Source organism: Diorhabda sublineata, chromosome X (assembly GCF_026230105.1).
Source record: "Diorhabda sublineata isolate icDioSubl1.1 chromosome X, icDioSubl1.1, whole genome shotgun sequence".
NCBI lineage: Eukaryota > Metazoa > Arthropoda > Insecta > Coleoptera > Chrysomelidae > Diorhabda > Diorhabda sublineata.
In genome coordinates, this window is record NC_079485.1 from 1,267,391 (window position 1) to 1,282,685 (window position 15,295).

The 15,295-nt window shown below is 28.5% G+C and overlaps 2 protein-coding genes across 4 annotated transcripts; one reads left to right on the forward strand and one right to left on the reverse strand.

Annotated features, from left to right (window-relative positions):
* Positions 1 to 246: 246 nt before the first annotated feature.
* LOC130450577 (E3 ubiquitin-protein ligase AMFR-like) lies at positions 247 to 9,449 on the forward strand. Of its 3 annotated transcripts, none has more exons than XM_056789034.1 (9): positions 247 to 421; positions 548 to 816; positions 4,839 to 5,096; positions 6,394 to 6,546; positions 6,613 to 6,872; positions 7,183 to 7,371; positions 7,762 to 7,925; positions 8,207 to 8,561; positions 8,994 to 9,449. In XM_056789034.1, the coding sequence occupies exons 2-9, from the start codon at positions 553 to 555 to the stop codon at positions 9,151 to 9,153; spliced, it is 1,803 nt and encodes a 600-aa protein (XP_056645012.1). In that variant the 5' UTR covers positions 247 to 421; positions 548 to 552; the 3' UTR covers positions 9,154 to 9,449. The 3 variants fall into 3 exon arrangements, with proteins under 3 accessions (XP_056645012.1, XP_056645013.1, XP_056645011.1); XM_056789035.1 differs by having other exon boundaries at positions 247 to 399; XM_056789033.1 differs by having other exon boundaries at positions 247 to 816.
* A 1,675-nt stretch (positions 9,450 to 11,124) lies between these two features.
* On the reverse strand, positions 11,125 to 15,207 carry LOC130450578 (cyclin-dependent-like kinase 5). Its single transcript, XM_056789037.1, has 3 exons — positions 14,553 to 15,207; positions 14,348 to 14,502; positions 11,125 to 14,288 (listed from the first exon to the last, which is right to left on the reverse strand). Exons 1-3 carry the CDS (start codon positions 15,145 to 15,147, stop codon positions 14,151 to 14,153), a joined length of 888 nt encoding a protein of 295 aa, XP_056645015.1. The 5' UTR covers positions 15,148 to 15,207; the 3' UTR covers positions 11,125 to 14,150.
* Between the last annotated feature and the right edge of the window lie 88 nt (positions 15,208 to 15,295).

Here is a 15,295-nt window from a genome sequence, read left to right on the forward strand (position 1 = left end):
TTTATTTATTTGAAATCTTAGGTCTGCTTCCATATTCTACACAAAATCTAGCAGATTTGTTTTAATGAATTATCTAAAATGTATTACCAATTTATGTATTTAATAGCTTTAGATTTAATCTTCATAATGTGATTTTTATATTTTTGATTTACATAGGTATGCTCAATTCGATTATTAACCTTAGATATACTTTGAGTTTATCTATGGTTCTATCAATATAATAGGTGAATGGGTGTATGTGAAATTGGAGCACGTAAGAATATTTGACAGTGACACACTTATATTACTCCAGTTGTCAGTTGCGTTTGACGGATATTTAATCGTGCTGCCGTATTAACACAGATACTGAAGTTATTAAAAACCTATTGACTATTGCCGAAGATTTTTCTAAAGAATGCAGTAAATATTGATTGTTTTAAAAGTTAGTTTTTACAGTACTTATCAAGGATTCAGAATTCCCAGGATGTCAAAATATTTTTCTGTTAATGAAGAAATAAAATGCAAGCAAATCTCATGAGTAATCTTTAAATTTTGTTGATAATTTCAGTAATCATGCCAGTGGTTCCGCTAGAAAGACTGCCTAATCCTAATTTAAGAATATATTCATTTGTAAGTGTTGTGGCTTTGTCTGCCTGCGTCTACTATGCGGCCCAGATCATTAAACAACCGAATTGGAATTACTCGGATGAAATGGTTAAAAAGGAATCCTCAAAACATCCCGATATACAAAATAATACAGATGATAATTTAAAGAGCAGGGGACAGTTTATTTCTGATGTTTTTACCGTTATGATCCGAGAGCCTTTCTGTGTTTGGGTATGTATTTGAATATTTTTTTATCTTATATAATATAGTTTGTTTCATATATTTTCAAAATATGTTACTGTTTAACCAAAAAGCTCAGTTTATAAAAACTTTGAAAACAAATTCATTAACTTTGATGTTTTTAATATGCAAATCTTGCATACTTTAATTATCTACATAAGTAGGTAAGAGGTAATGGCTTTCTGATTGCCTCTCTCAGACAGAAGTTTTTAGAAAGTGTTGCATCTCAATTCAACATTTCAATTTTTACTCTCAAACAGGTATCATTTAAATTAGGTTAAGTTACACTCCATACTATTGGCATTTAAAATATATATACAAATTTAAATATTTGTGTTGAATTTATACATACTTGTAGAATTTAATCTTCTGTTTATATCTTGGTAAGTAGATAATATTAATAAAATTTGATAAACATAAGGTAAGAACTTTTTGTTGTTATTTATTGATGGAAATATGACTTGTCAATTACTGTTTGTTTTTCTGAGAGCATTCTTGGATTTATTGTGGTTGCATATAAATTATATCATAAGTGTATGAAAATGTAGGTGCTTGTTAAGGTAAATGCATATAATAAAAAAAAAAATATAACCCAAATTGTTTTCCCAAATTTGAATTTACATGAATGGATTTTTCACCAATTCTAAAAATGTGTTCTTTATTTTATAATTTCTATTCTTTGTATATAGTGTACAAAAAAATATATTTTTTAAAAATTAAAAATATTCGAATCAATCTCTTGGAATATTACAATGAATTTAGAATCTAAAATCAAAAAGTATCATAATATGGATAAATAAAAAAAAGGATATTAGTGTATACCAGAGGTTTCCAAACTTTTTTAACTCTCCGCTCCCTTTCAGTATAAACATGGCTTGACGACGCACCTAGAACAATTTACCTATTTTGCATTGCATTACACACTTTGTGGGTAATTTGAGTGGCTGCGGGTAAAACGTTGGGTAAAAGTGGGTAATATTTAGTTTTGAGAAAAACCAATCTCTTTGTAAATCTATATTTACATTATAAATTGTAACATAGTGTAAATATAAATTTGGATGTGATTGCTGTAGACGCATTTCTCCACTTGCAATTTTTAATACTGCAATGCCATTGTGGGTAATTTTTTTTGATAAATGCCTAAAATTACCAAACAAGCACCGAGCCAAGGACGCGAGCACATCGATGCCCCGTGACGCACTTTCCACAAATGCAAATTATAACAACGATAAAAATACAGTTGCAAAATTTTTAGTAGGCCTTTTTGGTAGGCAATGGCTGCGCCCTGGCACTAGATCGCAGGCGCACAGTTTGGGAACCACTGGTGGATATTGTAATTGGTGGAAATTCCAAGGCAAATGATATAAAAAACTGAAAGTCTATAGATATGATAGTAAAAACTAATATATATATATATATATATATATATATATACAGGGTAGAATGCAAAGATTTTTTAGTATACATTATGGAGTCTACTTCTGTTATAACAGGAAGTTCTCCATTAATAAAAATATAAACAACGCCGACCAGAATCTACAACTCAATAATTTAAAATTTTTTACATAACTATCTGCCATCACTACAACAAAATGTAAATAAAATTTTGGCACTAAAACAGTTTTTTTGAGATTTGGCATTAAAAATGTTAAAATATGAGATTGATTATTGTTTTAATGCCAAAATAGAATAGAACTACCAAACTGTATGAAATTATTCTGGTAAAATATTCAAGAATGTAATGTACTTTGAAACTAAATTTTTCAATTGCAATTCACTAATCATGCTTAGTTCGCAGAATGAATGATTTTTTTTAAATACAAATATTTGAATTGAACTGATTTAAGTTTTACTTTAATATAGTGTTTCAAATTGAAAATATATTGAAATATATGATTTTAAAACCAATGAAATAATATACAGTAAAATTTTCACTTTCATGAATATTAGAAGATAAGATAAGATATATTCCTCATAATGAATAACAAATACCACAGATTTAATAGAATTAATGTTGAGTATTTAGAAAAATGACTGAAAATAATGGAGGTATCAAAAGAGGAGCCTTATAAAAAATGAAATATTTTTTGGCTTAAAAAATCCTGGCGTTCAAATTGCAGTTTAATAAGGTGAAATAACAGTCAGTAAATGTTGACTAAAATCGTAGAGAAGTCTCATACTTTATCCAAATAGTACCTGGTATAACTCTGGCATAAATGCCATTACATATTCTGTAGCTTCTTCAATTTCTGGCAATTGCAACTCACTGTATAGGAATTCAAAAAGCGAAAGTTTGTACGTCAAATTAACTATGTTGTACATATATGATTACATAAATCGCCTTTTGACAGTTTATAAACTGATATTTCAAAGCACAATCTTATAAGATTAATACAAAGCTTATTCATATTTTTTTTAGCAAATGCCATTATTTATAAGTGAAACCAAAAGTTTATGCTGATGCTAAAACTAATACTTCATGTAAAAACTAATTTTTTATTCACACTGTCTGTCAAACAACCGAATATTTTTTTAATGGCCCTATTAGGACCCCCTATTGACCAAGGTCTGCTCCATATTGAAATAAATTTTACGAACAATATTTCATCAATAAATCACAGTATATTTGAAAAACGAAATTATATGTGTATAAATAATGGAAAAATTGGGTTCTTATAGTAATAATGATGAATAAACTCGCAAGAATATAAACCTTGATTACAATCAATTTAAATTTAAAATATTGTGCCAATTTTTTCTCTTGTAATCCTTTTGTCTTATTTGAAACATGTTTATATTGTTAGTACCAAGGCTTTTCTATAATATATAGAGGTTATCAGTAATCAAGCAGAGGGCGACCTATCATCAGATAAATATTTTTTGCAGTTAAAATATTGGATTACCTTGTTTTCTGCAACTCTTGTAACCTTCAAGATCCATTTCTAACTACATATACATATGTATGGCAAGGCCATCAGTTGATGTTTTGTAAATAAATTAAAGGAGATATTATTAAGAATTGAGGTATAGTAGGATTCAAGGTAATTTGTCATTTTCCTAAAATATTTAATCAACATTCTTGCATGAATAAATATTAATTAACAACTTTCAGTTTATTAGAAAAAACATGTAATGTTATTGTTGATGCAGGCGCTAAAAGATATTTAACAAGGTAGGTCATCGAACACTGCATCTGTCAGTATCTTACTAATGATGCTAATGTTGCTGATTACCTTTCATTTAAATATGCGTAAAAATAATTATGCCAGATCATTTTTGGTGATTAAAAACAAACATCATTTAAATACGAAATGTATTTCCTCAATAACAACTAAAAACAATATAAAATATAGTTTCTATTTAAAATGGTTTAACGGTTCCTTATCCTGATTATTTGACCATTTCCCTTTATAGAAAAAAAAGTGACGTTATTAGTTCCTGTAAGCTTATCTTTACGATCTAACAAAATAAGAATATGTGATTACCAAAATTAAATTAGAAACTACTGATAGCTTTCATATTTATAAATGAAGTGGTTAAACTGTACCAGTATGAAAATTAAAAAACGAAAATCCCTCTAATATGTGCAATGAAAAAATCAAAATGATATTAAAGATCTTACTAAAAGTAAGTTTGTTATCTTATAATTTGAATGGTATATTAGTTCCCCGTTATATGAATATTAGTGTAAATGACAATCGACGTGTTTTCATCAATTATACATAACTGTAATTTATTTATCCCGTTTAGAAACAACTGCCTATATATAAAAATGAAAGTATTTGAAAATAATTATTTGAGTTTCTTGAGCTTCATGATTATTTATTTCTGAAAGCAATTCACTTGAATCATATGTGTTTAGTTAACAATTTGTAGCTTACATGTATCTGTTGAGATTTCTCTATTAGCCACACATTAATTTTTATTTTGAAGGTAAAAGATTATCTGTACTATTTTTAAGTTTATTGTTTGATTGTTATTTTTAACATCCTGTTTTATCTTTTTATTTTCAGACTATGATAAACATGGCATTTTGTTTGTTCATTTTGCTTGGAAGAGCAGTCCAAAAATTGGTTTTTGGTGAATTAAGAGTTTCTGAACAACAACAACTTAGAGACAAGTTTTGGAATTTCGTTTTTTACAAATTTATCTTCATTTTTGGAATAATCAACGTCCAGTACATAGATGAAGTATTATTATGGTGTTCGTGGTTTTCCTTGTTGGGCTTTTTACATCTCTTATCACAGTTGAGCAAAGACAGATTCGAATACGTAAGTTTTTTGTTTTAAATATTTATTTTAAATATTTCAGCTTTAAGATTTTTCAACCTTGATGGATCCAAACTATTATTTTTCAACGGGTGTTAGTTTTTATAGCCCAACAGTTGCACAGAAATTAATATTCTTCATGGATAAATTAATATATTTTTGCTTCCTATTTGCAATATTATAATGTTTGGTATCATTAACCTTGAAATCTCCGATTTTAATAAGCTATAGCACACTCATGGTTTATTACAAATGATTCAAGGTGAAATTTGAAAATAGTAAGATCAGTGCCATTCAATAATAATTTTCTTTGAATAATTGCATATGATTTATCTTACATATTCATTTTTTAAAGTAATCAAAACAATTCTGATTTTCTGCATTTCAAAATGTAGAATGTATTCTTATCTTTTTACTTTTCTTTTGTTTGCAAAATTGTAAGATTGAAAAATGACTGAATACTGTCTGAATATAATATCAGATTTATAAATATTCCAAGAATACCTTATATATATTCCACTTTATAAATACTATCATTAGAATTTAATCTACAAATGGTTATGGTTATATATTATACCTAATTAGAAAGATATGAAAATTTACTTTAAATATAAACAATCTCTTATGAAGTTCTAATACTCCTTGCTTTAATAATTATGTACCTCATTACACCACTAACTTCTTACTCATGGTATCTTTCTTAATCAAATTGTGTTTCTCAACTTCCATTTTATTCTCTTTGATGATATATATCTTAATCTTGATAGAGTTTGGTGTAACGTCTCCTCTTCCACCATCTATCATAATCGGTATACTAATTTTTTTTGCTCCAGATATTTATACTAGGGTGCTGTCTTATTTTTAATTTCCTCAATCATCTGAATCCATCAGCTCCTCTTGTTTTTTGCTTGTACTTATTTCTTCTTGTATAGTTTGCAGTCTTCTGCTTTTCTGGTTCTAATCAAGTTGGCTGTAACTTCTCATTTTGTATCTTTTTCTTTGTATTATTTTTTTAACCACTGTGATTTTCTTTGATTACTTTTAAAGTCTATTTTGTTTTCTTCCTCTGTTATAATAAATACTCTGTTGTACTAGTTTCTATTCATTATCCTAATTTCTTCTACACAATGTTTTATTTTTTTTGTCCTTTTTATGCTTAACTATTGTATGCACTCAAAAAACCATTGCCACTTCCGAAGAACCATCTGTTATTGCGTTTTTCATCTATTAATATAATATCAATCGTTTTTTTATTTAAAATTATATGAATACTTCGTTTTATTGAATAAATTTGTTACAGTTGTCATTTTCACCTAGAACGCCTTTTTGGAGTCATGTCAAACTAATGGCTCTGCTAGCTGCCATTTTTGCAGCTTCAGGATTTATGTTTGTAGTTTCTATTTTTGTCGGATTTTTTGGTGGACTCAATACATTTTTCTTCATGTTCTACGAGGTACAGTAGATATTTTTCATTTTTTTTTAAATTAAGATAACTGAATATCATTAATTACATTTTCAGGTTTTCTTATTGGCCATTCGTACCCTCCATGTAATTATTAGATATGCTTTTCACTTGTACGACACTCGAAACGAAAATAACACTCCTACAACATCTGAAGATAACAAAACATCAGATAAACGAGGTCCAGTTTCCTATTATTTCGAACTATGTTTTGATCTCGCTGCCCTCATCATAGACTTAATCCACCATCTACACATGCTTTTGTGGAGTAATATTTTTTTGTCCATGGCTAGTCTCGTTATTTGTATGCAACTCAGGTGAGTCATTTATTTATTAATATTGTTTCATTTACACCTTCTATTGAATCCTAATTTATATTGAATTATTGTACTAAACTCTATAATACTAATTGACTCTTCAATTTCTATACCTAAGAAAACCAAAAATTCAACTCTCAATGCAACTGTAATTATCATGTTTAAGGTGTACATCTAATTTATTTTTTAAAGAATCTAGTAAAAACTTTTGATTCATATTTTTTGATTTGAGTCTATTGAAATGTATTTTATATTTCAATTTATCATAAATAATAGTATAATAGTAACCATAACCGAATTTAATTTTCAGACATCTTTTCCATGAAATACAGAGGAAATACAAAAAACATCGAAACTATTTGTGGGTACGAAACCATTTGGAACAGAATTACCCAATGGCTACTGAGAAAGAATTAAGTGATAATTCAGACAATTGTGCAATCTGTTGGGAAAAAATGGAAGCAGCAAGAAAATTGCCTTGTAGTCACCTCTTTCACAAGTAAGTGTTAATTATAACTATTTTTAAAGAGTAGTTAATCTCACTCACCATATGACAAAATGTTATGTATTCAGTTTTGTGAATCAATTTAAAGGTTTATATAAAGATCATTTTCCAAGATTGCAGAGGATAAGCCAGTTGATATGATAACTACTTCCACTACCATTTACTGAATATTGCATATTTCTTCCATTACCTATTTGAAATATTTTTGTTGGAAACAAAAACCCATTAAAACACTATTTATTTGATGACATCATGATATGGTTGTGAAGTTTTTTTTTGAAATAACTATGCTTGTTTACTATAATCTATTTTTATCATATATATCTGTGGTGTTTTGGATATTGTAGTAACATCATCTTAGCAAATTTTTTTTTCAAATTTCAGTACTTGCTTATTATCATGGCTGGAACAAGATACGTCATGTCCCACATGTAGAATGACTTTGAACATACAGAGCCCATCCACAAACAGTTTGCAACCGCCTGAAATACAAGCAGATCCTCAAGAGAATACTAGAAGGCCATTCAATCACTTTTTTCACTTCGATGGTAAGCATAATTAAATAATGTTACATAAAATTATTTTGATTGATGTTTACATGAGGATGGTATTTGCTATTATCTCCAATGCCAATTTTTTATTATTAAGAACAATGCTAGAAATATTTTTTTGGTAGGGTTTTTCAGAACATATAATAAAAGATTCAAATATTGTTTTCTTTCGTTTTAATGCGGGTTTCTTAGAGAAAAATCTAGCAAAAAATATTTTATTTAATAGACACACATTATGCAACTAGAAAGTAATTTTATTATAATTTATTTTTTAATAGGTTCAAGATATGTATCATGGTTGCCCAGCTTCTCTGTCGAAGTAAGTCATGTACAAGGCATCCGTCAAAACCACATAGCGGCTTCTAATTCACAATTAGACGCAATGGCCAGACAAGTTCAAACACTATTTCCCCACATTCCTATTCCAACTATAATTGAAGATCTACGAGTAACTCGATCTGTGGAACTAACAATTGAAAATGTACTTGATGGCAGATTAGTTGCGCCGCCTATGTTCAGAGATTTGGATATTGATCAACCTGTGAACAGGAATCCATTATCAGTATTACAATTTGACAATCCAGAACCAAGTAACAGAAATTGGGACGATTTTAATACTGATACTGTTGAACCGTAAGTATTTAGACATTTATACTAATTCCTTTTAATCATCACTGTTCTGAAACTTTTGGATGCATTTGTGAAATTCATACTCAGTACACCATTCACTACTATTGCTATAGTCTGGTCTTTCGATATATATATATATATATATATATATATATATATATATATATATATATATATATATAAACTCTAATAACCAAACAGTGTAATTGTGACTGTTAGTGTAGTAGTAGTTAACTTTATACAAAGAAAGTACTTAAAAACTTGCTAAGTATATATAGGTCTAACCATGTCAACTAACTAAAATAGTTCAGTTATTATTTAGTTCTAGGCTAGCTGAAAAAATATTATGTGACTGATTTATTTATCTTTAATTTATATTACATAATAATATCACTGAAATTTAGTACAAAATACAGCTGTACTTATTTTTTTCAGGGAAGATTCCATTCCATTAGGCAGCCGCTTTTCTAAATCTTCGAGAGAACGCGAGAAGATCCTCCATAAAAGAAAGGAGCACATGATTCAGCAAGCCAGAAAGAAATATATTGAAAAACAGAAGGCAGCGGCGGCCGTAAAGTCACAACTTCAAAGTTGAAGAGAATTTTTTTATATTTTGAAGGAAACTAATGAAATATTCAGTTTAAAATGTGTTTGATAATCATTCGTCATTGGAATTATCTTAGCAAATCGCAACAAAAATGAATTTTTGCATCAACATTGAAAAGGTCTAACTCGTTTGATATTCGGATTTGTATAATTCAGAATTCTATTGTTTTCATATTATGTGTCTAAAATTGTGCCTAAATTAATAAAAGTCAGTTATTCACATTTAAAAACTATGTTATGCAAAGAAAATAATAGTTACAAAATAAAACATTGATTATCTTGTAATTTGTTAGTCAGGTCTGAATTTTTTGGTACAACAGCCATATTGGAACATTTTTTAATATAATAACTCCTCTAAACTGTAGTTTTAGTTGGCATTACATCTTGTGTCTGTCGTTTTGAGCTCCAGCTGTAATTTTTCTTGATCTTCATGATGAAAATATCTTGGCAACTGCACCCTACAAGCTCATTACTAGAGCGGAAACAATGACTAAGGATCGTTTTCACACTTTCTAGACATTTTAACCAGCAATACACTACTAAATTTAAAATAAAACTTAATAAAATATCAAAAATAAGTATTAATAAAATAGACACAATCGACACTGTTACCTATTGTGAACTGTCTTTGATAGTGCTGGGTTTATGTATGTTAGAGTTCTTAAAATAGTATTTGAAGCAGCTTTAGGGAGGTTAATTATATAATTAATTGATAAATAATCATATATTCCAATGTTCCACCCTCTTCCACTGAATCTAGATTCGCATGCAATTTTTTATTTTCATATTTGTTTATTTCAAGTGAAAGTGTCCTGTCAGGAACCTTGTGAGAATGTGTAGGTTATTCTAACTTAGATAGTGGATAAGGTTCTAATTAAAAAAGCTTATTTGAGTAAAATATTTCAGTACAAAAATGTTGGGTGATGGAAACGAACTAAAGTCAGTTCTGGAATTGAGGTACCAAAAACTATCTGTGCGTGGTAGTACATTTTTCATGGTTGATGTGGATTAAAAATTTACAAATTATAAAACACACTAAAAAAGTATGTGAGCTCAATTAATGAGAAAACGAGATAGAAATATGACATACTAAACATCACCATCCTTAGGAAAATACCATTTATTTTTCCCATGAGTTTTGCTTTTTTTATATCTTCTATTTTCACTAAGTGTGTATCTTTTTTATATAAATGTGCTCCTGGTTTGCCATTGTGGATTTTCACATTTTTTAACTTTTTGTTTATGAATAAAAAAAATGAAATATATGAAGTTTTATATATTGAACTACATCTTATTCATTCAATTTCATTATGTCAACAGATCCACCAATGTCTATGAACTTATTTGAAATAAGACTGTACTCACCATAACCAGGGGAATATATAATAACACTTCTTACTAAAGATGTCTCAGAATATGTTCATGAATAAACATCCACGCCAAAAGTGTAGTTTCAAGTATAAAAATTATTCAGATTTAGGATTTATTTATATTCATAATTATGTAAAAAATTTATTCAATATGTTTCTTATATTTTTTTAATATCAAAAATATATTTATTTTGGTGTTACTGGCGCATTTGCTATATTCGACAGACAGAACACATACTAACATTGAAAATGGCACTGTTACATTAATATATTTGTTTAAATAATTTTTGTATGTACCGCGGACAATTCATTGAAAATATTTATAATGCCCTTTTAATTAGCATTCACATTTAATTTTTGCTGTATGCTACTTAATTATATAATAGAGCACAATTTATAAAAATGGGCATATTATATTTAGATGTAAAAATTTTCAATAAATTTTGTTTACGTTACACTATTTTCATTCTCTTAGATAATGGAAATCTTAATTTATTTCAGCATTTAAAAATGATATATTAACCATTGTTACTTAATTTTACAGTTTCTATACGAGGCGTACAAAAGTAGGTCAAAAAGTAAACCACATATTCTGGTATATTAGCATTCTAATGTTATTACAAGAAAAAAATACTGCCCACTGTAATCACAAAATGGAATATTATGAGATGTGATGATTTTAATCTGCAACTAGTAATAAAGAACCTAAATCGGTGAATGTAAATTATCATGGCTATATTTTGATTCATTCCACGCTCAGAAAAAAGATATCCCTCAAACAAAATTTTGAAATTGTACTGTAAGGGTGAAATGAGACAAATCACAAGAAAAAAGTTTATCAATGTAATAATATTGAAAATGTATAATAGACTTAGGGAATGAGAGATGGAGCAATCAAACCCAACTATTCTCTTGATACAATAATCTCAATAAATATATATATATATATATATATATATATATATATATATATATATATATATATATATATATATATATATATTTCATGTATTTTATTTCAGTTTAACGTGCCTCGGCAGTGCCAGTAATTAGATAAAGGACTGTTACAAAATCTATTACAATACATAAATTAATTAATTTTCTCATACAGCTTGATGACTTGAGAAACTAGGTTTTTTTTTTAATTCTCTCAGGCAGTTAAGTGTCACCTTGAGGTTGGTTTTCATATCAAACTGCTAGTATGCGCTAGGATATTCTCTGCAATCAGTGAAGATTTGCTTAACAGACACAGGAATTTGACAACTTTCGCAGATAGGACATCAATTAACCGCGAGTAAGTTTTGTGTGGTTGATGCGGACTCTTATTATCACAGCTTGTCTCCTACTTAAAAAGATTAGGAGCAGGATTTCGCTATTAATATAATCCTCATACAAATATTGGGTATACAATTGTGGAGCTGCACATTCATTATTGCCAAAATTTTTCAGAGACAACAAGAAAACTTCCGCTCCATTGAAATATTACAAGCAAGTTGATTTACCATATGTAAGACGACACCTCGCACTGAAAAAATTTAATTGTGCCATATTTGGAAGCCAACTAGTCCACAGGAAGCAAACTATTTTATGGAATTAGATATATTTTTTTAAAATGTTTCTACATTCTAGTACCAGTTTAAGAAGACGGATTACATGTTCACTTTTGCTATCTGAAAACTGTAAAAAACATACTATTTTTGATAAGCATAAAAAAGAGCAAAAAGTCGCTCAAAATTTGGTATTTCCTCTTCGAAATCAGTGTAATGCGAAGTTTGTTTGGAGTAATGGGTTCATAATGTACAGCTTGGTGTATCCCAGAATACATGGTTCATTTTGTAACCTACTTGTTTGTTACGCTGTGATTACGTGACATAATTTACTTTAAAAGTAACCCAATAATGACTTTTAACTAAATACACAAAAGAGTTTGCAATACGAATAACTATTTTATTTGTTTTATTGTCATAATAATTTAACAATTTGTTTACTTATTTGATCTACACTTACTCAAATAATGACAGATAATCATCTCCCATTAGCTAATTTATTACTCATTATTCAAGAACTTCAAAACATTGCTTCTAGAATACAAATAAACCTTGAAACTAAACTACAAGAGAAGTATTTACGGATTCTTATAAGAATTCCTTGTTTTTGAATTCATTTTTCAATGATTTTTTCCTTTCTTGTCAAAAATTTCAGGCTCAAAATATTTTTGACCAGTTGGCCTAAATAGAATAGATTTTTTTTTGTTACTATGGATTTAAATGTTATGATTTTATGTTTGTATTATCTCAAAAAACAGTGTAAGAGGCTAAGCATAGTTGAAAGGCATCTGGTAATTGGAGTAGAGAACAGAGTAGTCTCTATCTCATGTATACATCATGCTCAAAACATATCAAAAATTAGGACAATGTGATTTTTATTAATATGACATGATTATTTCGCGCATTTCAGATTTAATTGTATGTTACCTCTAAAAGACAAACTAATTGAAAACATTTTTTAAAGCAGGTTTTATTTTTGGCGATTGTTAAGAACATGACAGCAGTAACATTTTTTGAAGGTTTATTTGAAACACATATATCAACTATTATGAAATAATGTAACAAAATAGAATTTTAAAGCTTATAAAAATGAAATCAATCCAAATAATTTTGTTAATTTTGAAAATAATTTAGTTATTGCAAAATGAATAATTTATAACTACACAGTCGAGTCAGTCCTTTTGTATTAGAGTTTTTAGAGTAACTAGATACGTTTTTCTATATAGGAAAATTGTAATTGCAATGCAAAACTATGTGTGCCAGATATTGACGGCCAAATTTATGTATCTTGTATATTATTCCTAGCTTTAAATATTTTACCAAAACATTCTATTGATGTACTGCGTATTGTAGATATGACAATATATATATATATATAATAAATAAGTTTGACATTTTTTTCTACACAAATAATAATCAAAGCTCAACCAAAATCAGTAAGTATGATGCAACAAATAAATTATTGGCAATAATAATCTTTAAATATATATGGTCCAAGAGGGGAAGCTCGGTATTCCAAATTATGAACAGCTGACTAAATCCTTCATTCAACAAAGATGTTCAACTAAAACTTCTATCTAAACAGGTTGTGCAGGTATGAGAGGTTGATTTTCTATCTATTAATTTTAACAAAACCAATGGTTGATGTGATATTTCTTTTTACCAGTCTGTTTCCTCTTTTGAATTTTCCTTAAAATGCAAACTATTCTGTATGACTTCATTTCTAAATCATAACAAATTTTTTCTCTTCACCTATTATTTTGTAAATTACTCAAGTTTCAGATCATCATGTTTTTTTTTGTTTATTATGCTAAATCTTGGTATATTCCAGTTTCTCTACTGTAAATTAAGTAAAATAAAATTGTTTATCTCTGAAAATTGCACACTTGTAAAATAAATCAGCATAATACCATGTACAATGACTAAAGCAGTTTTGTGTAAATACATATTAAATAATGTATATATTACTTTTACTTTAAAAATTAAATAGAAAACTACAAAATCATATTTTGTTTATATCAAAACATAATATCTCACACATAATATGTAATAATTTTGTTAAGAAACAACTAATTCTTTACAGATGGGTTTAGGTCAATGAAATATTGATGAGCCATTGCATCATCTGCAGACATCCTACCCATTGGATTGCATACTAGCAGCTTTTGAAGAAGATCTCTACCCCTATTTCCTAATTTAGGTACTACCTGAAAAATAATAAATATAATTTTGACATATTTTTTTTTCAAATAGTAATTTTATTTACCTGAGATATACTCATATTAGGCTGATAAATTGGAAATGGCTTGTAATCAGGTAACTGAGACATTCCATTCCATGTGTCTTCTGTTGGAGTACCTAATAATTTGAATATCCTTCTTAGTTGATCATCCACATCTGATCCAGGAAATAATGGTCTCCCTATAATAAAATTATGATTTCTGGTATACAACAAATCATACAGAACACACCTGCATTGGCCAATTCAGCAAATATACATCCAGCAGACCACATATCAATAGATGTGGTATAAAGTTTAGCCCCATAAAGTACATCTGGGGGACGATACCACAAAGTGACAACTTCTGCCGAATAACATTTTACTGGAATACCAAATGCTCTTGCTAGACCAAAATCAGCAAGCTTAAGCTCACCGTTTTTATTGATTAGTAAATTTTGGGGCTTCAAATCTCTATGAAGTACATTATGGCTATGACAAAAAGCTAAGCCTCGTAATAATTGGTACATGAAAGATTTCACTACATCTAGATCAATATCACCATTTAAACTATCAAAGTACTTTTTTAAATCTTGGTCACAATGTTCAAAAACTAGGGTGAGTTTTTTATCACTGTGTAACACATCGTAAAGTCTTACAATGTTTTTGTGCTTAAGTTCTTTCAACAAACAAATTTCACGAAGGGCGGAGGATGGGACTCCCTCATCGTCGTCATCAAGTCGGACCCTTTTCAAAGCGACTATTTCAAGAGTTTCTCTATTTTTGGCTTTGAATACAGTTCCATATGTGCCTTCGCCTATTTTCTCGAGCTTCTCGTATTTTTGCATAACTTAAAACATAAGCAAAAAATATCTATAAACGACTTAATTCTTCTACTTTTTCTCAATTCTTCTATTTTTATCGCAGCGAAGCTCGGCAGATTTGTCGTTTAGTTTAAACGTAATTATAGTAATATGAAACATAGATAACATTGGA